Consider the following 26,329-nt stretch of genomic DNA (forward strand, 5'->3'; position numbering starts at 1 on the left):
GAAATATATGCAGTTATATAAAGCCAGTTTCAAAATTCTTGTTTAATTTTTTTTGTTGACATATTAGTCAAAGTTTTTTACAGAGGGGATTTTGGATATCTCTTTTTATCACTCCATAAATCAATAAAATGCTATCAACAGCCAGAAAAAAAAAAAAAAATTAGGAGTAAAATGTATAAAATCAGGCAAATGATATATGAACAAAGCCCTTTGTAAACCCCTTAAGAATATATATAGGAATAAAACTGTAAAGTGTGGTGTATGTAAGTGCTACTGAAGTGGAGATTTCTGAGAAAAAAAAATCATTTTGAGAAAACGGTCTTTAGAGATATGTACTGTAATTGTGTAAAGTGCTATAAAAGATTCACTTGAAAGTGTATTTTGGATGTTTTCTTTCCACTAGTCTGAAAAAAAAAAAAACACTTTATGAAAAGCCAAAAAGCCCAAAATTTTGTCTGTAGTGTCTCACCCTACAATACACACAATTACAATGATTAAATTGAAGAATTCCAGTAGTTTGGGGAGGAGTTCAATTAAGAAATATCTTGATATTTTGTTGTTTTAGCTTTTTTAAAGCTTATTTTATCTTATTTTATTTTAAAAGCCTGTTCACACCAAGAATGTTAACTATAAAAGCTTTAATAATAATCTTTTCAATTTTATAAGAATAGTGAAGTCTACACCACAGCTATAACAATAACGAAACAGAGGAAACAGAACTATTCTTTCCAGCTGATGAACGATAAAAACATTGACAGCCAATCAGAATCCACCCGACAGCTCGCGCATTTAAAGTGACAGATGACATAAATGCAGCATGCGCTTATAATAAACAGAACGTTTTCGTACATTAGCGTGAACGCTAATATAGTCATCTTTCTTGGTATGGACCTTTTTAAATGTTATACAGGGATAGATTTTAAACGTAGCCATACGTGTTCATTAAAGAGACAGGAGGACTGGGCTCCTGGAGGAAAAGGCCATAAGCCACGACACTCATAATTACAAAAACTGTCATCCTAATGCAGTTTACAATGCGTCTCTGAAGCCATTCGTCACGAGCGCGACCGGCACGAGTTACTGTCATATCTAAGATTTGTGCACTGCACCTAGCAGCCTCTTGCCTGTGTGAGCCTTATCAGACACTTGCACTTAAATTGTCACCAGTCGGCTGGATTTCATGCAAACTTTCTCTGCGCTCGTGACACGGGCTGATACAGGAGGTGCACATTATGAATGAATGACTGAGTGAGCTGGAGGGGAAGCAGGAGGCAGCAGGGCAGAAGCTAATCGCCTCTCCATCATATCTGTTCTGCTCCACTTTCTCCCGCAGAGTCTCTGATAATAGACATTTCATCAGAGATTAGGCACCAGGCCTCTAAACACTGCTGCAGGGGAACCCTTGCCTCGACTGCACGCCGCCGAGGGAAGCTCTTCGCCCTCCTCCTCTTCCTCCCGCAGCCCTGTCTTTATCCGGAGTCTCCAAATGACTCATCAGACCCGTAATGCAAATGAGAGCTATGTTGAGATGCCTGGGTCTTGTTTTCATTCGTCTGGAGCCCTGTGGAATTCACCAACGGCGTGATGCGACCTGCCGTTTTCAATTTCAAAAGGCCAAAGATTTCGCGTGCGCTAGATTGTGTTTTACTGGGGCTCTTGGAATGTTGTGCCGTTCACGTGAGATGACGTGCAGTGGCGTTTGTCAGCATTCCTGAGATGGCATCGGCACTCTGCAGAAAGAGCTGATGTGAGTGTGATGTATGCGAACATTAATGCGCATCACTCGGTGTGAAGACATCAAACAGACAGTTCAACTGCTGAGGCACACTGTATCTTTTAGCTTTCTTCTGCCATTTGAATGCACTCATGAGTTCTGGTTGGTTAATATAGCGTTCTAGCCATGCATGATGAAATACAAATTCATACCCCATACATGCTAAGCAAGTCAGTTTAGTTTACTTGTCAATATTTGTGTACGCCCTTCAACATGATCAAACACTTGGAGCGTGATGACATATACACTATACCACGCAAACGTTTGGGGTGTGTTTTTGAAAGAAATCTCTAATGCTCACCAAGGCTGCATTTATTTGATCAAAAATATTGTAAAAACTGAAATAATATTGTGAAATATTAATGCAATTTATATATTTTAAAATGCATTTTATTCCATGTAATTTATTATTGAGTGAAAAGCTTGTTTTTCAGCAGTCTTCAGTGTCACATGATCCTTCAGAAATCATTCTAATGTGATGATTTAGTGCTCAGGAATCATTTCTTATTAGCAATGTTGAAAGAAGTTTTTTCAGGATTCTTTGATGAACAGAAAGTTCAAAAGAAAAAAAATGGTAACAGTGTAAAAGCCTTTACTGTCTGTCACTGGATTAAATGTTGATTAGTTAAATGCACCCTTGCTGAATAATAGTATTAATTTCTTTTTCTTACTATGGTAATTTATTTGAGGTATTTTTAATTCGTCCATTTGATATAATAAAATATCTGTTTTACATATCGAAATTAATATAATTTAAATGACACTTGTTGTTTAATTTAAAAAATAAATTAGATTAGATTCATTTGATGTTTTCTTAACTGTTATGTAGCCCGTGGTTATGATAATTGCATTAGAACGATCGCTATTCACAATATAGCAGGAGTCTTATTGTTTTCGCAGAGCGCCTGAGCTATGATGAAGAAATATCAATTCTCTTTGCATCAAATGATTTAACGTATCCATATTGGGAAACAGAAAATGGCATTAGTTCAAAACCATAATATCGGTTATTAAATTGGCAAATGCCTGTGGTGGCAGAAACAAGTTTATCTTTATAAAGCTGAAGTGATAAAGGATTAGCTGAAACACCAAAGAGAGTCGTGACTCGTGTCTTCTCCAAAAAGAGCCTTCAGACATTTTGAACATCTGCAGTATAAAGCTGCACTAGGAAAGGCATATGGATATAATTGCATTAGCACACAAAAAAGTGCTATGTTTTTATTCAAACTGTTTGTATGCTCAGTTTGCGGTGTTGATAGTAGGCCAAATGTGCACACATGGGAACTTGCTCTTACTGTAAACACAAGCATTATGAAGAATGACTCAGTATATACTACAGGGCCTCTGATAGTAAGAATGAACCTCCCTCTGAAGAACCATATTTTTAATCATGTCTCTGTGGTGTGCGTATTGAGATGCATATTTACATATATCTACAAGTCTTCTATGAACCATCGCCATTACAGGGAGGTTATGTAACAGTGCCTTAGGAGCTGATGGAAGTGATGTGGCTTCTAATATGTCAAGTAGCGTCAGCTAGGCTGTTATTGATGGTGTTATGTATAAAATTACATTAATGCTGCAATATTAACCCTTAATGTCTAGCTGCCATTTTTCAGTATTCTTGACAAAAATGAAAATGTTGTATACTTTATTCATCCAGTCCAAACATTAAATCTAATATAGATTATGTCATTACTATGATCCATTACATAAAGGTACTTTGTTTAAATAGACAGTTTACTACTCACATTTAGTTTGATTTCAGCATATATATATATATACCAAAAAATACTCATTGTTTTATTTCTGCTGTCACTCATTTTATTTGTAGAGTTCAAGAACATCTGTTCACATTTTCCCAAGGGCGCTGGGCTGGTTTGGTTTAAACATTGTTGTCAATTATGGATTTACATGCAAAGTTGTGTGCCCTTTTAGTGGGCTACTTTTTAGAACACAACCCTCGAGACCTTCACGAAATCCCTTGCAGTGTGCCTTCGCTTATTTGTTTTGGCACATTTAGTTACAAATCATGGTCCTCACATGTCTAATAAAATCTCATGCATGGGATTTGCATCTGATTTGTGCAGTTCAGAATGTGAGCAGTGATTCCTTTGTTGAATGCATGGAATACATGAGCATGGAAATTCTGATTATCATGGTCTGATAATATGCAGACATTCGAGAAAATACTGTTTTTATTGAGTAATTTTTTTCTTTCTTCCATCCTCTTACCAAACCCTCCTTCTTAAACATTTCTTTACGGGAGCAAGACATTTCGATTTTTTTTTTTTTGATTTTTTTTTACATTTTCCTTTGTGTGTGTGCATTTCTCTTTCAATAAAAAAACAGCCTTTAGTTCCATGTGCATCACTCAGGATGCTTTTAGCAGCACAATATAATATAATTCTTATGTTTTTACAGGAACACATGTTATGCACAATTCAATGGCTCAATATCCCATAAATGCTCTCTCATGAAATATTACCAGTGTGAGATGAAACGCTGATTGGTTTTATTATCTATAGTGTTGTGGTGTCAGTTATATGGAAAGAGTTTATTACCACTATTGTAATTTATTTTTGTTTTACTAGCTCTTCTCATTGACCCCTCTCACTCTTGTTCCACATAGCCTAGCTGAGAGCTGCGAACGTTCTCCACGTGCATTCTCAATGTTCTTCCTCCACCTGCCGGTCATATAGAGAATGACTGTGAAAAACTACAAGTGTTGAAGAATATCCACTATTCTCCACTTAAAAACTCGAGACGCAGGGCAGTGAAATAAAAGAAAAACGAAATACGCGTTGTTGTTGTTTTTTAAGTTTAGCCAACTTATTTTAACTTGAGCGCCGCGCAATGCGCGAGACGTTGCAACCGACGCAAGCACAACGGTTTAACGCGTTTATGTAGAAAAACAATGGGAAAGCAGCGCAGTGTGACGTAGGCATATGTCATAAGCAGCAGTGTCATAGTAGCATAAACACAGAAGTGATGCTTAGTAATGACAATAAATGAGGGCCGCTCCCTCCTCCTTCTGCTCCCCAGCCTCAATCCCATCAGTTCCAGACTCCTTTGCCCAAATAGTGTAGCTACTTCACAAGCCCCATCTCCATACCGTTGACATCTAGGTCGACTGAGGTTTGACATGGCAAGCGATCTAGCCTCTTTTTTCCTCCTCTCTGTCTCATTAACTCCCTCACGCGCACTCGTTCCCTCCATCTCTCCATCTCACGCACCACTCCTTCCCTTTTTCTCCCTCCCTATCTGTCTCACACCCACTCCTTCTCTTTCTTTCTCTCTCTCTCCCTCTCCTCTCTTCCTACCTTGCTGTTGGCCTCCTCACACCCAGCACCTCCATATGCTGCTCTTTAATATTTGATCAGCTCCATCTTGTCTGCAGCATCAGCGACTTCATGGGATAAATAACGTCTGCCTGCATCTCATCGCCTCCCCGCATGCATCTGCAGTGCGTAATTACGCACAGAATTTATGAGAGGCAGCAGCTTTGTTTATTTGCAAACTGCTCGCCGTAACTGATGCCAGTGTGAAGTGCGGCTGCTTCTGGCCCTCGCGCGCAGACCCCGCGCACTTTTCATATATTTTTTTACGACAAAGCAGCTTGGCCGCTAGAGGTTGTGCTCTTGCAGCGTGGTAAATAATCATCTCTCAAAGCGACTGTCTTTAGGCTGCTTTATACGCAGGGTTTACTGTGAGGTGAGGGCCTGCCGCAGTAAGAGGAGACAACAGGGGAAGGCTGATGTGATGCACGCGGCGCGGTGTTGTGTTGGGCTGGGCCTGAGCCGCCACCAGGTGGATTTTTGTGATTTTTTTTTCTGGCAGGAATAATCCTTTAATTACACTGCAATAATTACAATAAATTCATTTGTAATATAATTCAAACCTTTGTTCCCCTCAACTGCTGATATTATTTATTTATTTACTTGCTTGCTTACTTATTTATCATCCAAGTAAGGAATTGTGACACAAACACTGTGACAGTAATTACTGTAATAAAGTACACTGCATTTTTTTTTTTCATTTGTTTGTCTCATTGTACTGTAAACATTTTTAAAACATCTTTAAACAATGTGCATTTACTTAAATTTAAATTGTTAATAAGGGTTTTTTTTTTAGAGTAAACCTTGACTTAAAAGTACACTATATAACTTTGTTCAAAATTAATTAGAATAATAAATTAATATTTCTTCGAAAGCGTGTTTTTGTCTTGACCTGATTCACTATGGTAAGCCTATTATAAGTGTTTATATTTTAGACCTGAATGGGTGGTTTCCATGGGAAATTGTGTATATGCGTCACTCTCCCAGGCGTGTCTCGCCACAACGAGCGATAAAGGTTGACATGGAGAAGCTAAATCTCGAATCTAAAAACCCGTTTGAAAAACCACTGAACAGAGGAGAGCCTGCTGGCAAAAAGAGAACTTGACAGAGCTCGTAATAAAACGAATGTCACGATTACCAGCTGGAGTGCCCTTGATATCCACCAGAGGGAACTCCCCTCTTGTTCATTGCCATTCACACATGGGCTACATTTGGACACCAGTGTAGTCACTGCCCTCATTATCCCTGATTGCTGTCAGTGTATCAGTGCTGACAGCAATCAAGCATCATTAGCTCACCCTAAAGCCTGGTCAATTCAGTCATTCATTGCGAAGTCTTGTTTGTGTCACTACTGCATTTCTGAGCAATCTATTGAGTTCCTTGGTTTTGACCCTGTTGCCTGTTTTCTGGATTTACCCTGTCTACCTGAGTTCCTGCCATGGTATATGTTTGGATTGTTTGCCTGTGTTTTGACCTTTGCCTGTTTTTGGACTTTGATTGTGGATTACCCTTTCAATAAATACTGCGTTTGGATCCTCAACCTTCGTGTCTCGGAGCAGTTCAGGACAACGAGAATCAACATTGGCTTGGCTTTTCGGAGATGACGAGAACTGAGGGATTTTAAATGTTGTAAAAGTGACGCAGAGATGGCGTTTTTATTATTCAACAGGTGAGTAAGGTGTTTTATTGAACAGATAAATTGCCATATGAAGCTCTTTAACAGAGTTCATTGTAAAGCATGATCTATTGTGAAGGGTCATTTCATTACCTTTGTTGTAGCAGAGGCTCTGTTCTTTCTTCTGATATATTGCATGTTCAGATATTTATAAAACAAAATATTCTGGGGGCCATGAGAGTTTTCTGAAAATGATTAAAAAAATTCCAGTGGCTGGCAGGGGAAGAGTTAAACAGACAATCAGTGCTAATTTGGAGAGGCACAAAATAATAACGAAAGCGCTGGGCAGGGCTTGGGGCCAGAATGAAAGATGCTTGGGACAGTTGAGGGTACTGTCTTAGTTGGGCCAGTGCTGCATCGTCACAAAAGTTTATCATTTGCGCATGTTTTTAAAGGAGAACTTGGTAACTTTTTTTACTTAATAAAACGGTCTAGAAATCATTTGGATGGTTAAACAACCTGTTCTGGTGATATTGGTGACTTTCCCCGCTCCCCCCAGCGTTCCCAGGCGGAAAACCAACCTTGCAACTTGGCCACTACCGTCCCGGCAAGATAGAAATTGGAAGTCTCGTGAGAAGCGAGAACTAGAACGAGAACGAGCGCGAAACACAAATTGCTTTACGGCAATTCGACATAAACACACACACGCATGTATGATGCATTACCAGATTACCCACCTCGGTAGACATAGCTCCACGCGATACAGTTGGCTTGCTCCGATCAAAACAAACGCACATGAGCAGCGGTAGAGAGGGGGAGGAGGCCGCCGCAAGTGAGTTTTTTACGACTGTGTTGTGAAATATACGCCCCCCCCCCCCACAGCTGTAGGGGGAGCTCGTGGGGAAAACATGCGACAACTAAAGGGAAAATCAGCGAAGAAGTGACTAGAGTTCGCTAGAGTTACCGAGTTCTCCTTTAAGTCTTGCCAATTTAAACATTTTAGCGCAAGAAGAGCGAAAGAGAACTTACATGTGCTGTGAGAAGTTTTGAGTGCGCACACGGAAAGCCGTGTCTCAGACAGCATGTGAATATTAATTTGAGTTTGCTTTTAAGTCTTCTTGCGCTTGAACGGACAGTCACACAAAAATTGTCAACATGCCTGTCTTGGCAAATACCCTGGTTATATCCCAAACATGGTTATGTCTTAAGTGAACGTAAACAGTCGAGAAAGACAAAGCATGTGTACAATATCGGTGTATTGGATCAGTGCATTATGTCCTAAAGTGACAGCTGCTTAATATTCCTGCTGCTGTCTGTTTTCACTGTTCAGCAAACAAAAGACAAATAATTCCCTCACTGCTCTAATTTTAAAAGGATAGTTCACACAGCAATGAAAAATCTGTCATTTACTCACCCTCAAGTTGTTCCAAACCTGTATGAATTTCTTTCTTCTGCTGAACACAAAAGATGATATTTTGAAGAATGTCAGTAACCAAACCGCGGACTTTTAAAGTCAATGGGGCAAAAAAATACAGTAAAAACAGTAATATTGCGAAATATTATTACAAATAAAAAGAACTGTTTTCTATTTTAATATATTTTAATGTCATTTATTCCTGTGATGGTAATTTATTCAGTGTCACATGATCCTTCAGAAATTATTCTGACAATTTGCTGCTCAATATTTATTATTATTATCAATGTTGAAAACAGTTGAGCTGCTTAATATTTTTGTAGAAACAGCCAGGATTTCAGGATTCTTTAATGAATAGACAGTTGAATGAACAGCATTTATTAAATGTATTTATTAAAGCAATTATTAAATGCTTAACATTATGAATGTCTTTGCTGTCACTTTTGATGAATTTAAAGGATAGTTAAAATATTGAAATTTAAAAAAGTTAAAAATATTCAAATAGAAAACAACTATTTTAAATTGTAATAATATTTCACAATTTTTCTGTTTTACTGTAATTGTAATGTTTTCATTAAATAAATGTAGCCTTGGTGAGCATAAGAGACTTCTTTCAAAAACATAAAAAAATTGTGGGAATAATTCTAAAATTCAAAAGACACTTACGTCTGGCCACCAGCAGAGAGAGACAAAGATCGCATAATGTAAAATCGCATCACGTAGAAAATGCCTCAGGAAAAAAAAAAAAGAAAGAAAAAGAATGTGGCGCTTCTCATCTGTGAATACAATCAAAGCGTCTGCAGATAACGCTGTATTCAAGGTTGAATGACTCCACAGGAGATGAGTTCAAGGTCAACTTCAAAAATATTCAGAAGGAAGCTACTTGAATTGGAGCATTAGTTCTGCTCTTAAATAGCATTACTTTTTATGCTTGACCTGATATCATTGGATTGTCCTCAAAAACAGTGCCTGGACGTGTTAAGATACTTGTTGTTGTTGTTGTTTCAATGATTTCATGGCATATATTGAAACTCTTCAAAGTACAAGTCTAACACTAAAGATACACTTCTTGGCAAAATTATGTTTTATACACACATATATTTAATAGGAATCATAATATAAAAATAATATAATATAAAATCAATTTCTGATTTTGTATTTATAGGGTCACTGTTTCATTCTGTTAACAAATGATTATAAATCTTTTTGCTAATTTTCCAGCCTGTCAAATTATCAGTTTATATTTTCAATGTCTCACTGTCTTACAATACACTAAACTAAATATAAGTAAACATGTACATTAAGTACATTAACAGTTAATATGCATTTCAATATTTACATGTGAGATTTAAGCTCAAGACATCCTCTTTTTGTTTGCATTCATTGGGATTGTTTATTTTTTGTATTATTTCCAATCCTTCTCAAACAAGCCCAAAATCAGTACTTTCCACCTCTCAGATCACTGAGATCAAAAATATTTGATGAAACCGCTGTAGCAAGAAACCTCCAGCCCTGACAGTAAGCTTTTAATATCATAGGCCTGGTTTCACAGACTGGGCTTAGATTAAGCCAGGATTAGGTCTTATTTAGCATTAAGTAGCTTTTAGAAATGTGCCTTAGAAGCATTACTGGTATGCATCTTAAGACAAAACAATGACTCTGACATATTTTAAGATATGCCACTGCAAGTTACTTTCAGTTAAAACAGCTCAAACATGCATTTTAGTCTGGGTCTATAAGCCTTGTCTGTGAAACCATGCAATAGGGGCTTTTCTACAAGTCTCCTAAATCAGTAATTGTGGAAATCAGACAGACAGATGAGATGCAGCAAGGCTGTTGTATTTTGCAAAATTGCAGTGTAATTTCCAAAATAATGCCATGAACCCTTTGTGTCTGTCGTCCATTTACATAATGATTTTATAACAAACTTTATAACCAGCCATCTGGAGACAGTAAAGCATCTGCTTTCACTTCCTGATCTGAAGAGACTCAAGATTTTAGTCTTGTATGAACATAATAAAACTATAACAATGAATATTTATTCAGCTATAGATCTAGGTTCAAGTAACAAGGTCTGATTGTCGTGTATAGGCAAATTGGTAGTAATTAATGAGGAATGTATTTGCAATTACTGGCTGCTTTTTAAATAAGCACTCTACATGAAAAGCAACATGTGTGTTGCTTTAAATTGGCATAAATCAATCAGAGGGCACCACCCCTCTCGAAAAATAAAACAAATATGAATGGTTCATGTTGACTGTGCTGAAAGAACTTTTATCCTCTGGAAATATTCAAAATACATGAATCCCTTTAAAATGACACAGTAAAGTGGCAAAACTGATATTTTATTGTGATTTGAAAAAATGCAGAGAGACGCAGAGTACTAAATAGACAAAATGAACATTAATAACTTACTTAAAAACAATAAGCAAATGCAAGTTTTAAAAATTTGGTTGCAATGGTCGACAAATGTGTTTCTGATACATCAAGGATTCCCTTTATTTTTTCGTTTGCTGAACCCCCTTAATTATTTACTTGAGGATATTTTTAGTGTTAATACATTCTTCAACATGTTTACTTGACATTTTGACATGTTTTTTTATTGTTTTTGAAATTATTATTATGTTTTAATTTTATTAATTTAGAATTGGCATTTCTGTCACAAACATAAAACAAAACTCTGCAGTTCCCAGAGGAACCCCTACTGTATAAAAAAAGTTGCTGCTTTTTTTTCCACTCCAAAATGAGTGGAATCTTGTATAACTTATAAAAAAAATGAGGAAATTTCGTAACTTATTTTGATCAGTTAAAGCGATGTAAAAACACATGTTGTCATAACTCATTGATCTTATTTGTTTGTTTGTTTTTTCCCTAGGGGTTCACAAACCTCAAAGATTGACCCTGTATTATGACCTTGAAATGTATGAGATGGAACTACTGAAAAATTCACTTTTCCCTTTAAAAAATATGAAAATGTAAACATCGATTTAATTTTCAGTGTTTATATGTCATTGTCATGCCTTCATGTGGTGCAGTTCTCTCCTGTCCTTAGAACAATCCTAATTCAGATCATGTCACATCAGATCATTATTCATCTTCTTCCTGATTGGTCAGCTGGCTCACTCTGGCTGAGGCAAGTAGGAATGCCATGGCAGTACAGAGTTCTCCAACAAAAGAAACAGAGGCCAGAGCCAGAGACCAGCCAAAGTAAATCTCTATGTCCTCCAGGGTTTTGTGGCCAGAGATACCCACAGCCTCGTTGAAGGCGGCCGCAGAGTATGCCATGTAGACGCAGATTCCAGCCAATGAGAGCACAGCTGTAAGGAACAGAGCAGGAGGACAGGTGCTTGTAAGACATTCTTAAAGGACAAGTTCGGTATTTTACACATAAAGCCCTGTTTACAGATCGTTTCTGATGAAATAGAACGGTTAAGATTAAACTTTTGACAGATGCTGCTGTCGCGAGAATTTTAGGTTTATTTCGCTTTCCCCTCCCCCTCCAGAATGGGTGTATAGGTGCACTCGAACATATCCTTCCTAAAACGCATTAAACTTTCATTTAAAAAGAGATGAAACTCACCGAGTGGTCAGGGGTGTTCACTGATATGCTCATACAAAAATCGCTGCAAAATATGCTTTCCAACAGGTTTTATCATATTTTTGTCCAACTCCATTGACTTGTATTGAAAGAGCTGTGTGTGAGGTACGGTATTACTCCGCCGCTTCTTCTTCTGCTTCTTCTGTGTATTCAGTGAAATGCCAGTGGTTTGCTTGCAATTGGCAAATGTGCATTATCGCCACCAACTGGGCTGGAGTGTCTATTATTCAAGCTCTCAACGGAAGAAGTTCGGGTGTGAGACGTTTGGAAAAATAGATCCACAGTTTTACAACGAATGGTAAAACACCTGTTGGAAAGCATCTTTTGCAGCGATTTTTGTATGAGCATATCAGTGAACACCCCTGACCACTCGGTGAGTTTCATCTCTTTTTAAATGAAAGTTTAATACGTTTTAGGAAGGATATGTTCGAGTGCACCTATACATCCATTCGGGGGGGGCGGGGGGAATAAACCTAAAATTCTCGCGACAGCAGCATCTGTCAAAAGTTTAATCTTAACCGTTCTATTTCATCAGAAACGATCTGTAAACAGGGCTTTATGTGTAAAACCGAACTTGTCCTTTAAGTGCTAGTAAACCGTAATCACTAAATGAATACATTGTACTGATAATAGACATTATTCACATCCCATTAAGGATGTTGTGCTTATTATTATGATTATTATTGTTGTTGTTGTTATATTTCACAACCAGTCAAAAGTTAACTATGCTAGATATTTTTATACAAAACTTTTTTGTAGATAGTCTAAAAGTTTCTGATGGTTTAAAAAGTATTGCAAGTTTAGCTTTTTTTTTTTTACTTTAATATTCCTCTACAATGTGTAAAATGGTCAAAAAAACAAAACAAAAAAACGAAGGTCTTTCTATTGACAGGCAGTGGAATTTCTTTCTCATTGGAAACATATTTTGTAAATGAACCACCACATCTTCTGCTCCACCATCTATGAAGCAAATGATAGTCTAACACAACTCTGCACAATAGGGGGCATTGTAGATGAAAGCAAGTCATTGATGCTGGTGCTCTTTTTACTTTAAAAAGCCCATGACTTTTGAGAACCTATATCACAATCAGAGCCTATCAGTTCCTGCTGGTAATTTAAAGAAGAGGCTCCAAGGAATTGAGTCATTTAATGGTTGTGATCTATAATCTGATGACATTTAGGGGCATTGATTCAATGTTTTGATGTCAGTCTGATTAAGTACAGAGCTCATGTTGGGTTTAGTTGTTGCCATGGTGTCCACAATGCAACACAATTTCTTTTTACTGTCATACCGAGCAAGTCTTGAAACAGAAAGGCTTTTATCCTGAGAGGGATTTCAAGTGAACCTGTATTTTCTCACAAATTATGTGGGTAGGTATTTCATTAAGTTAAATGGGCCCAAAAAGAAATGTATTCCATTGTCAGTGCTCAAAGTTATATCATAAAAAAGACAGTGAAAAACATGGTGACCTGTACAAATAACTCAGGAAAAACTGGACCAACAAACACCAGCATTTTAAACATAACATTGAGTAAAATCAGGTCTGTTGGGAGCATTACTAGAAGAGAGCACAAGTTTAACACAACCGTAGTTGATCCAAAGTGTTTTACAGTGCAATCAAGTAAATCAATAAAAATAAGTAGAAAAAAGGAGATAAAAATCAAGTATCAAAATCAATCAATGCATACATAACATCGAACAGCAACTAATTTAAAATACATACACAACATCACTCTGAGAGGCCCTGATGTTTTAAAGGTATGATCCCTTTTCTTAGTTCCTGTTAACAATCTGGCTGCTGAATTTTGAACCATCTGTAACCGAGACAGTGTAGTTTGAGGTAGGCCAACGTAAAGAGAGTTACAGTAGTCCATTCGAGAGGAAATTAGTGCATGAATCACAATTTCAAGGTTTTTACTTGAAAGAATGTTTTTCACTTTTGCTATAGATCGGAGTAGAAAAAAGCTACTCTTTACAACTGCATTTACATGCTTGTCAAATTGGAGAAGAGGATCAAAATAGACTCCAAGATTTTTTGCCTGATTGTGTAGGTTGTTACTTAAAGGGTTAGTTCACCCAAAAATTTTAATTCTGTCAGTAATTTACTCACCCTCATGTTGTTCCAACCCTGTAAGACTTTCGGTCATCTTAAGAACACAAATTAAGATATGTTTGATTAAAGGTCCCGTTCTATGTGATCCCATGTTTCAAACTTTAGTTAGTGTGTAATGTTGTTGTTAGAGTATAAATAATATCTGTAAAATTATAAAGCTCAAAGTTCAATGCCAAGAGAGAGATTTTATTTAACAGAAGTTGACTACAAAAAACGGCTGGATTGGACTACACCCCTCTACATCCTGCTTTAATGATGTCACAAGAACCGTAACCTCCGCCCACAGGAATACAGGCGTATTGATGGCGAAATGTCAACAGACGTGGTTGATGTTTATCTATAATCGGATACCGCAAAAGTTTAATTCGAAGTTGTTAGTTTGCTCTGTCCATTTCACCACGGACTGTTTTTCTAACCTGGGATAATATCAAGCAGGCTTCTCTCAGCGTTTCATACTGACGAAGGGGACAATTTCAACTATATTCCAGCAAGCGGTAAGTAGTGATTTAATATGGAAGTAGCGATCACTCTTCACATCGTTCGTTTCTCTTAGTAGGGTGAAAATAATCTTACTTAAACTGTGATTAATATACAGAAAGCGATCAAAGAACAATCCCTTTCCAATCGCCCAAGCTGTTAATCACACAGCGCGAGTTTATCTGGACACTTGCCAAAACTCGTTATGAAATCAATGACGCTGTTACACTGCACAACGAAGCTCTTACTGTATTTATATACCTCATGTTTACATTGGTGAAATCATTAGTGAGAGTGCAGAAACTGCGTTGCAATGATAAGATCTTTCACGCGATCAACAGACTGTCATCTGCTCAGTGCTCATAACTGCAACCTTTTATGTGATGGTAATAGATCTAAATACTTAAAAAACTTCTCACGATTCGTTAATCCAGATAGCTGTAATAGTAAAAACGTATAATAGCTGTAATAGTAAAAGTTTTCCAGATAGTTCCACATGTAATGCCAGATATTTCATATGCAAGCATGTCAGCCAATCACAGCAGTGGGCGTTTACACTGAAGTCTCACAGCAGACACGCCCCTTCAAACAGAGTGTTCAAACCGGTTCAAACCAGGGAATGAAATCAGGCTAGGAAATATGCCTTTTATTTCTAAATTATAACAATTTTTGATCTAAAAAACATACTAACATTATAAGGGCACCCCTGGAAACATTATAAAATAATAAAAATAATCCATGGAATGGGACCTTTAAATCTGAGAGCTGGATCACTCCTCCATAGGCTTCCATGGGACCGACAATTTTTGAAATAGTCCAAGTGACTACAGTGGCTCAATCTTAAGTTTATCAAGCGACGAGAATACTTTTTGTGCGCAAAAACAAACAAAAATAATGACTTTATTCAACTATTCATTTTCTTCTATGTGGGCCTCTGGTTCACGTAGTGTAACAGCGCAGCGCTTCTGGGTTGTACGTCAGCACGTAGGCTCACTATTGGCCGACGCTAGCGTAACACAGAAGCGCTGCGCTGTTACACTACGTGAACTCACTCAGCAGCAGGTTTTATCTTCATTCAGTTGCAGTGAGTTGTTTGTCATCCAGGTCTTGACTTCATCAAGGCATGTGAAGAGATTATGAAAATGAAAAGTCATTTCCTGGTTTGACTGGAAGATATAGTTAGAGGTTGTCAGCGTAACAGTAAAAATGTATGTTATATTTCTTGAATATTGAGCCAGAAGGTAACATGTAGAGGGAAAACAAAAGAGGGCCAAGAATTATCCCTGTGGAACACCACAATGGATCAGCACAGAGGGTGAAGTGAATGACCCAATATTTACAGAGAAGGTCCTTCCCTTTAAATATGAGGTGAACCACTGTAAAGCAAGGCCCTTGACTCCAACAACACACTCAAGTCTCTTATGATTAATAGTGTCAAAGTCAGCACTCAAATCTAAAAGTATCAGAATAACAGAAGACCCAGAATCAATGGACAACAGAATGTCATTTGTAACCTTCAGCAGTGTTGACTCAGTGCTATGCAACGCTCTAAAACCAGATTGAAATGGGTCTAGAATATTAAAAGTATACAGGTATGAGGTAAACTGTAAGAGTGCAGCTTTTTCCAAAATCTTTGAAATTAATGGGAGTTTAGAGATAGGTTGGTAGTTGTTATGCACGGTGTGGTCAAGGTGAGGTCCTTTCAATAGGGGCTGTACAATAGCATGTTTAAAACTTTCTGGAAAAACCCCATTTATTAAAGAGCTATTTATTATAGCTAAGAGGATGGGGCAGATTGTGTCCTCTCTAAACCTCTCTAAACAGACGACCAGGAAATACATCTGATTGACAGAATGTGAATTTTATCTGAGAAATGATTTTAAGTAATTGAGATGAAGACACTGGTTGAAAGTTTGTAAAGCTACTGGATGTAAGGACCAATTTAGAGTGATCTATGTAAAGAGAGAAAGATGTGATCTAATATCCTGTTTTTTCTGAACCTCGAAGGGTAGGACTCTGTACTGATACTTCGAACCCTCAAACACAACACGTAGGATGGCCTGTGGTGCGGAAGGTTAGAGATCTGAAGTACATGTCGTTCAGGTCAAAGACCAAGCAGACCAAGCATGGGGGCGGGGGATTATGAAAAATGCCTCTCTGTGTTAGCCACTTGGACGGAGGGTTTCATGAAAGGGCCCATTTCAAGTGACACAGGTCCAAGATGGTCACGACCCACAACATACTAGGTACCATGAAGAACGAGTTTATAAAAACTGGCCTTCATATCGGCTGGAGGGAGCGGCTATATTGCGTCCTTCGCCAGTAGGACAGCGACATGCGCACCCAAGACAGGAGCACTGCTCAACACAAGGTGTGATAAATATCACTGAGCTTCAGGAGCATATCTGCTCAACACCTGAGCGTGATGACTATCACTGAACTTGAGTGGGCTGAGCGATAATGAATCGCATAGCCCGAGTCTGATGGTCACAGTCCTGACCGGTTGGGAAGCTTTTTCTGCTTCTACGAACCAGGCCCATGCCCAGAAGACCACAGACGTACCCGAGGTGGGGCAGCGAAGTGGAGGACAGGGATGTGAGTGTGCAGTGCAACACTTACCTGTCTCCACTGGGCGGCAGGGGATGCGTGAGAAGGCGGATGACCGGGTCCTCGAACCGCACCAAGCTGCCAGCTGGCGACCAAGAGGGGGCTGAGGGGTGCAAGGCTATGCAGGGTCACACACCGCCAGACTGGCCCTCTTGGGACCCAGGAAAAGGGAAGTTTGCTCTTTTTCTGTTGACCGTGGCAACACTGAATCAGCGAACTTAAAAAAGCACTCACTTCTCGCCCTCTAACCAACCGTCAAACACACAAAGAAATAGAAATTTGATGCTGTTAAAACAGCAGTTGAGAGCTTGAGAAGCTCGCGATCACCGCTGCACGCTATAGAAACAACAACACTGTGAGGTCTTCCCACAAGAACACAGACACACTCGCTTGTTGTGTAAACAATGGTACTCTTCAGAGACATCCGACTGGCGCCGAACCGAAAGGCAACTGGTGCGTGCGTCCACTTTCGTGTTTATACCTGCGCTGCAGGGCGGAGCGTGTAATCACGCACGCCAATGTTGAATTGGCTTGATTAAATAGTAGTACGAAGAAGACAGGCTCCCTAAGCGTGATCCCCATTCAGTCGACGTCGACTACGTCTGACGTTCTCGACTGAAAGGGAACTGTGTTTAGAGCAGTACAACAAGCGGAGTTGAAAGTTTCAACCAGGTTATTATAAGGCCTATTTGTTTGATTCACTTGCATTGATATAGTCAGATATTTTCTTTCAGCTGCCTTCTGAAATGTTCACTGCAGCAGCTGTGTTTATTCCTGCCATATAAATGCACTTAATTTCATGATATTTTTTTCAAAATAATCTCTTAATTGAATTGAGCCGGCTCTCTCGTGTCGCTTCAGAGCTAATCGAAAACTCTAAAATAAACCTGAGTTGACAAAGCTTTTATACAGAGCGTTGTGAGCCTGTTAAACCAGGTTGAATTTATATGGATTTGTCAACTCCTACTCTTAACTTTATGCAACAGGCCTCAGATATGGGTGTACTGGTTGTTCTGTTTGTGTTTTGCTTCTTTTGGTATCCTTAGTGTTTTGTTTCTTTGAGTTTGTATTTTAATAAACAAACTGGTGCGTTTAGATCCTGTTCATCTCATTCCTTGCCGCAACCAAGTGTGACAATTTGAGAGTCAGTTCCAAAAGTCGATTGCACTCCAGGGGCCCAGTCACAGAGCTGCCCTCTGTTCCCCGTGTTCCCCTCCTACATGAACACATACTTGGGTTTTTCAAAAATCTCTTTATTTACCTTGATGTGTCAGCAAAGTGGATTACACACACACACACACACACACAAATACACACCCACAACTATTGTTGTGTCTCAGATTTGCCACCAGTGGACATTTAAGCTATATTGCTCATAAACTGTTGACTATCACTTGGATCAGCATACATGGTGGCGGCTAGTGATGTGACGTTTAGAACCGTGGCTTCGAAGCTTGTCAAAAAAGAAACATCTCACAGTAAAGTGATCGTTTTTGCACAAAACCACGTGACTTTGTAGGCCAATCATTGTTAGCATCACACTGGTTCCCTCGAGAAAAACCTAATAGGATTTTCCCATAGGCTTTTGGATTATCGCTAAAAAGCTCTGTGATCAACAAAAGTTTATTATACTTGCACGTTTTGTCCATCAAGATAATTATCACAGATGATCACAGCGTTTATGAATGTTGAAGCCTAAATGTAGTCACCAGAAGTAATAAGCTAAAAGTAGGCTATAAACAAACTACACCACGGTCACTCGACTTTAACGTCACCATCACTAAGCTTCCGACAACTTTTTCAGTTTTTATCTAAAAACATTTTCCCAGAACGTTTGAGTTAGAATAATTTATAAAAGCACAATTATAAGCACAATGAGGCTGTAACAGCGGACTGAGTTTACTTTTTCGGCATGATGATGTTAAATCTCCTCGACAGCCTCTTTAGTCCCATTTAACCACTTGTTAGCAACCGCATTTTTCAAGACATGTAACAGCTTTAAAAAAAAATCACGAGTGTGGTAATACTAATGTATTTTATGTCGAAGAATAAAACGTGAAAAAGTGTCTGGAGATTGTGTTCCCCACAGACCTTTTTTCAGCCATTTAACCAAAACCCCATTCAAAAAACAAACTGACTTCAGGATGATGGAACCGGAAGTGCTAAAATGCTAACTCGCTTCCACGTTTTGGCCTACAATGTCATGCCTGCACCACTCTATTCTGTTTCAAAAATAGTGCCAACCCCTTGCACGGGTTTCGAGAGTCCTTCGCTTTTTTGATAAGAATAAATCATAATACAAGTAAATATTTACGTGTAGTTTTGTGCATGCTCAATTTGTAATCCCTTGTCAAAAGCACTTCAACTGACCATTCTACAATATTCTTCATTTATTTTGATCATATGCCTACACGAACCTTGCCTATGAACTAATAGGTTTAAGACTAAGGCAAAAGCTTACATGAATAAGACTGCATGTGTTGATCGAAGCAGATTCATAAAAACTGCTACGGTACAACACTAATGTACATCACTACAGCACACAAGTACATTTTTCCCATTATTTTTTCATAAATTTTATTCTCAGGAAAACAGGAAAGGTGAATCAGACGTTACTCAGGGGCGTAGAATTTAGCAGGGACGCTAGGGACGTGTCCCTAACAATATCCAGTGACACTGGACACTTATTGATGTCCCTATCAATAATTTCGATCAAATCTTAAAATATATTTATATATAACCACTGTTGTCCGGTTGTGTCTTGTGGTTTTTATGCATTAGCCTTATTTTATTTAATCAGGAAACATCTTATTTAGATTAAAATCTCTTACAAGAGCGTTCTGAGAAAAATGCGCAATTCATGGTACACAAACCGGTTAAGAGTCCCGCCTGCTTAACACACATCGCTAAACTGATTGGCTTTGTTTTTTCTGTCTAACTTGTGAGTGGCTCTTGTGTAAAGCGGCAATGCTCCTCCAAAGGAAACCGATGCGGTAAGCTAGGGAGAAATCAACAGTTCTGTGCACAAAAATGCGGGACAAATCAGTTTTTACTACTGTATTACAATCGCGGATTCGCGGGATAAGTGGCGAACAATCGTTAGAGAGAGAGAGAGAGAGAGAGAGAGAGAGAGAGAGAGAGAGAGAGATTGTGTATGCTTAAGTGTGTGTATGTAACACTACATTATAGGGACAAAATGTCACCACAAAGATGGCAATATCCGAAATACTAGTGGGGATTTATTTATTTTTGGAAAACAGCTGAAAATGTAAAAATGCAGAAAGTTTTCTGTGATAGGCAGGGTTAGAGGGGGATATAATATACCGTTTGTACAGTATAAAATCATTATGTCTGTAAAAAGTCCCCATAAAACATAAAAACACAACATTGCTTGGTCTTGTTGAAATGAGAGGAATGTTTGATGAAGTTGAAACCCTTGTCATCCCAGTCTTATCAGCTGAGGCTGAAAGAAGTTTCAGTGCTCTATAGGACACTGAAAACATGGCTCAGAACAATGGCACAAGTGACACTTAACAGTATTGCTGTGTGTCGTGTCCAACAGGACAAACGGGACATTATTGATGTGAAACAAATATGCCAACAGTTAATTGCAGTAAGTTCACTTTTAAATGAAAATTCTGTCATCATTTACTCTCCCTCAAGTTGTTTCAAACCTGTATGCATTTCTTTCTTCTGCTGAACACAAAAGAAGATATTTTGAAGAATGTCGGTAACCAGTATTGAGTTTTTTTTTCTACTATGGAAGTCAATGGGGTCCATCAACTGTCTGGTTACCGACATTCTTCAAAATATCTTCTTTTGTCTTCAGAAGAAGAAAGAAATTCATACAGGTTTAAAACAACTTTAGGGTTAGTAAATGATGACAGAATGTTCATTTTTGGGTGAACTGTCCCTTTAATGACAGATGCAGCTCAGCTTCAGGGGATGTCCCCGTCCCCACCAATTTCAAAATCAAACCTACGCCCTTGCGTTATGTCACTTGGTTATTGCAAAATAACAGATAAGAAAAAGGTATAATAATTGTGTCTTGGCCAAAGGAAGATTCAGATGTTCTGCAGGCATCTCTGCTTTGTTGCTTTGTTCAGTAAAGTCATATTTTGATTTCTGGAACCCTGGATCTCTTAAGCTTCATTTGCATTAAAGAGATGACTTTTCTTCACAACATCTCATGAAACAATTTTGAAAGTTTACATGTGATCTAGGACCTTTACATGCCAAATCTATACCTCACAGTCTCATTTTCATCAGCATTAAAAATGCAATGGTGTATGCTATATTCTGACAATGATTTATATTGGAAGTGCTATTCTATTCTATAATAGAACGTTTTTATTTTCACCATGGAATCAAGACATGGGTAGTGTATAGGTGAAATGAAAACAAAAACTTCTTAGGAGCTGTTCTTTGCATTCAGAATTGAGTATTTTTAAGATACAATGTGTGTGTGTGTGTGTGTGTGTGTGTGTGTGTGTGTGTGTGTGTGTGTGTGTGTGTGTGTGTGTGTGTGTGTGTGTGTGTGTGTGTGTGTGTGTGTGTGTGTGTGTGTGTGTGTGTTTGTGTTTGTGTGTGTGTGTGTGTGTGTGTGTGTGTGTGTTTTGAGCGTATCTCTCAAATTCCAAAGATAATTCCAGTCCCCCAAGTCAACTGTTCATAGTATTTTTTTCCATCAGTTTTTACCACATTGTGTATTTATTACTATCAAAAGTGTCTGAAGATCCAGATGTTCTGTCAAGTGTGACTTCGAATTAATATTCATGCTGCAAGTGGCTCAGTCAGAGGTGAAAGCGAAGGTGGTACTCACCGCCGAACAGAAGCAGGACTCCGGTCAGGAGCAGCAGCAGGTAGGATCTTGCCAACATACTGATGAAGCCCAGCATTCCTCCAACAAATAATACAATCACGCTGAGAGGCAGCAGGACGATGAACGTTCCTTGCATGTCTGGAGAGAGAAGAGGTCTGGATGTGTCAGTGGGGATGCTCGCAATTCTTGCAGATTCTTTTCACTGGGTCCAATCTTTGTCATGCTAATTGGACTAATTTGGAAACGGTTATTTCCATGGTTGGCATAGCAATAAAATTGTGTTCTGTCCGTTAAGTTGGAATTGTTCCAGTTAGGCCTATGTCTTTTGAATTAATCTGTCTACTTTTGCGAAAACATTTGTGCTCTGAATGGAAATCAAGAAGGCTATTCAGGATCATTTTGAAGAGCTTATGTAATGATGTTTTTTCCTCATTGTGTTGATCATGATGAGAGACATTGTATGAAGTTGCAGTTTGTGCTACAGTTTCCAGATGCATTTAGCATATGGCACATTTTATAACATTTTGCAGTTTTGATAGCAGACTATTAAAAATATGATGTCGCATATCAATGTATACATGTAGAATAAGAGCGACCCAGCCCTGGTAATAAGAATTAGTCTATCATTATTAAAGGAAACTGATGGAGCCAGCCTGAGATGCAGGTGAGTGAATGTGAAAAGCTATTTGGCTTTCTTTGTATAGGCTGGGGTGGTAAAAGCTCAGCTCTTGAGACTTTGTAAGTACTAGGGATGTCACGGTACCAAAATTCCAGTAGTTGGTACCGATACCATTCAAATTTTATCACAAGAAATAAATGACTATTTATTCAACTAGAATTTATATATATATATATATATATATATTAGTACAATTTAAATGTAACATTTCATTGATTTTTTATTTGCTATAAAAATTCCCCGTATTCAGTAAATAAAAATCATTGTATATTTATGTGTATTCATATAATATATGTAAATGCACACATTGTATTTTTTTATACTGTCGGACATGCTTGCCAGCAGAATTAGAGAGACTTAAGAGTTTGTATTGATTCCAGAGTTTCTTATTGAGCATTAAGATTAAAGATGATTCAGCATGTTCAAGGACATGGATTTTCTTTAATGGCTTCACTATGAACCGCAAAAGGATGTTAGTAATGATGGGAGGTGAAGGAGACAAGAAAGACTGAAATTTGTGTTTGCTGAAATAAGATATATGAATTTTAATGCCCTAATACCAATGGACACAGACATATATTTTTTTCACTTTAGTGAAAATAGTCAAAGGATATCGACTTCTAATGTTAATGCAAAGCCCAATTTACCAGTCATTTTAAGTTGTTGGGTCCATGTTGATATGTTTGGACATTTGCTACAAATAAACACAACAGGCAATACAGACAGTGACAAGCTGTCATTTACAATCAAGTCAAAAATCACACTGTCAATTTACAATTTAAATCAAGCCAGCCATTATTATCTTTCTGGAGCAGCCACAGTATTGTCGATCCGTACGTAGGATGATTGAATTGGACGGGTGTGTTTCATTCTCGTTTCACTTGCATTACCGACATTATTCTGCACTATTTTTGTCACAAGCCATAATCAGGGTGTCCATGACGATGTTCAACACATATGGTATTTCTTTTACTGTTTATCCAAAGATGATCTTTTAGGCGAACAATTCAGCGCAGATGGAGGGGAAAGATATATTGAACTAGCTGTGGGGAGGGGGGGTGCATTTAGCTTTGTGCAGCAGAGGCTACTATCTAATCAAAGCAACACCCTGAAAACCCAGACTTATTGAGTCTATTGTTCAAAGCAGAACAGAAACTAAATCCAATTTGAGCCAGTTTAGGGGTCTTGAATCTGAGATAATCTTGCTTTTACAACCTCATTACAGTCCATTGAGGCAGGTACAGATAATGTTTCAGGTGTAGACAGAGCATGTGAATTTAAAAATCTCATTCAGTCCTACACAAGTGCCTCGAATGGCTCAGACACGAATATCATTTTTATGGATTTGATGGATAAGAAGACTTTTTTTTTGTTAGATACATTTTGCCAATTTCCTTTATCTTTCGCTTTTCTTCTCAATGGCTTTTGTACAGTTATCAAAATATTGACGCACTTTGAAAGCAGCAATAATTGCAATTCTACATTATTTGGCTCATTTTAAAAGAAAAACAAAATTATAGCTGGTGATTGTTTGGCACTAAAAAAATGAATAATTTGGAGTGATGTTGCACATTAATTATAGGTTATGGCCAACAGACATATTGAGACTATGAAAAAAAAAGAAAGGAAAACAAAGGAAAATAATGTTGCAGGGTATGTTGGCAGGTGGCCTCGCAATATTAGCAGTGTAACACATGCCATGGTTCACAGTGGTGCACTTGTTACAGCTGTGTTTCTACCACAGCTGCCCTCTAATTGAAGATTGTTTCCATGACAATATAAAAGGACAATCAAAGGAATTTGTGGGATTCAGGTTAAAATGGCCTTAAAACACCTTTTCTGTTCTGAAGCATGCAGCCCATGTGCAAGAATCATAGATGTGTTCAAAATTACTTACATTTTAATAATGAGTTTAATTTAAAAACTTTAAATCAAGGGGAAAAAAAATAATAATATAAAATGTTGTCATATTGTCACAATATCTTGAGATGAAATTATAAGGCATTATATTGTGAAACAGTGATTTTGCCCTCTGCCAGTTGTAAATGAAAGTGTTTTCTGGTTTGTTCTACTGAGATACATCAAACTATACAATCTTTATTGAATCACAGTAGTTCATATTACAAAAAAAAAAAAAAAAAAAAATCCTTGTAAATGACCAAATAGTGAATACATGAATACAGCAAACATAAATAACATACAGTCTCAGTATAAAGCTAAACCAAGGAGTTTTCGACTAAATAGACCATATACTTCCACAACAAGTGGTATCCCTTAGATAGCATACATGAAACGTTAAAGATAATGATTTTAAGAATTTGGTTTTGTCTGCTGACTTAAACTTATCAGTAACACATAGCCTACAAGATCATGAGATATGAGGATGATACGAGGATATGATGACACACAGCTCTTACTTAGTATCTGCCTTTGTGAATCTGATATGTTTCTTCCGACTCCAAAAGGATTCATGAATGGCCGGCACTGGTTATGAACTGTAAGAGAGAACGATTTCGTCTGTTATTATTATTTATTTTTTTTGTTATATACTATATATATATATTTTTTTTTCTTCACATAAAAACCTAAAAATCACACAAACAGAACGTCAAACACAAATATATAATGTGACTTACAGTTACAAGTCCGCCACAGTCCAGAATGTGAGCTCAGGGACACTGATGAGCTGTTTTCTCTCTTAGAAGTGTCAATGATGTACCAAAAATCGGTTCCAATTGCCAGAACGAGACCTACAAAACTGAGGACACAAAAGGTGGCCACAAAACTGGCCAAACCCGTGAAAGTGACTTTCATTTTGTCTGAATGCAGCTTTCTAATCTACAGTGCTTGAAGAGAAACTCCTCCTTTCTCGCTCCCTTGACTGTGTTTCTTTCCCTCAGCGTCGCTGCCCATCTGGAAGCCCTTCGCTGGATGCTGTGCTCTTTATCCATTAACAGTCATACGGTACTGTAGCGCGATTTCACCGAAAGAGGGCGGTATATGCTCCGCTTTCAGATGAGCGCGAGTGCGCTCGCTCTCTCGTCTTTGATTGACCGTGAACTGTGGCACAGATGAATACCGCTGGTGATTATTAAAAACCACAAACATGATTAGATATAGACGTAATTGCAACATACAATTCCCCCTCTAGTATGAAAACCTTTGTTTGTTTTTATTAGATTATTACCACAGGGATCTCTGAATTAATTTATTGGTACAGTCTTTCAGCCTATCAGACTCCAGTCAGTTGCCAGGTTGGCTTCTCTTCCTCTCTATACGATCAGAAAACTAATATCAGTTTTTACAAATTGTAGTCATTTTAGTTCAAACAAAACAAATCGGTTTGTTTATAAATGTGCCAAATAATAAAATAATATGGCAACACCTTATTATAATGTGTCCTTGTTACACATGTATTTACTAATTATGACTAAAAATTAGGCATAATTACATGTAACTAACCCTAAACCAAACCCTAATCCTACCCTATAACTCTATCGTAAGTACATGCAGTTCATTTAAATTACTCAGTACTGAAATGTAGCCTATAATTACACTGCAATAGGGACACATTAAAATAAAGTGTAGCCATACTAATAAAAACGAATTGAAATTATGGGGTCATAATTGCATTTATAAGTATCTTATCATTCATTTATAATAATATGAATAATACACGTTTTATTAATAACAAGTATAATCAACAATAATTAATTATTATAGAGTAATAACTAACAAACGTTGTGAAAAAGAGTTGATAATAAATGTAATATTTCAGATTATAAATGTGCCAAATAATAAAATAATATATAAAAATGAAATTGACATGAAGTCATGCAGTAATTGAATTTAATTCATACCATTATAAAGTATAAGTGCGTTCTGTTGTGG

General features: G+C 37.7%; 1 protein-coding gene across 1 annotated transcript; it reads right to left on the bottom strand.

Moving 5' to 3' along the window:
• Window positions 1-10,471: 10,471 nt before the first annotated feature.
• On the bottom strand, window positions 10,472-25,401 carry tmem114 (transmembrane protein 114). Its single transcript, XM_079894099.1, has 4 exons — window positions 25,075-25,401; window positions 24,856-24,933; window positions 21,760-21,897; window positions 10,472-11,458 (listed from the first exon to the last, which is right to left on the bottom strand). The coding sequence occupies exons 1-4, from the start codon at window positions 25,250-25,252 to the stop codon at window positions 11,229-11,231; spliced, it is 624 nt and encodes a 207-aa protein (XP_079750225.1). The 5' UTR covers window positions 25,253-25,401; the 3' UTR covers window positions 10,472-11,228.
• Between the last annotated feature and the right edge of the window lie 928 nt (window positions 25,402-26,329).

The sequence above is a fragment of the Squalius cephalus genome (assembly GCF_949319135.1).
Source record: "Squalius cephalus genome assembly, chromosome: 1".
NCBI lineage: Eukaryota > Metazoa > Chordata > Actinopteri > Cypriniformes > Leuciscidae > Squalius > Squalius cephalus.

What these genes read in the sequence shown, in the direction of transcription:
- tmem114 (XM_079894099.1), bottom strand. Translation starts at nt 25,252, where the DNA reads ATGAAAGTCACTTTCACGGGTTTGGCCAGTTTTGTGGCCACCTTTTGT. An exon ending in ACTGTGGCGGACTTGTAACT is followed by an intron (nt 24,934 to 25,074) that starts GTAAGTCACATT and finishes TCTCTCTTACAG; the next exon opens with TTCATAACCAGTGCCGGCCA. An exon ending in TTCACAAAGGCAGATACTAA is followed by an intron (nt 21,898 to 24,855) that starts GTAAGAGCTGTG and finishes TTCTCTCTCCAG; the next exon opens with ACATGCAAGGAACGTTCATC.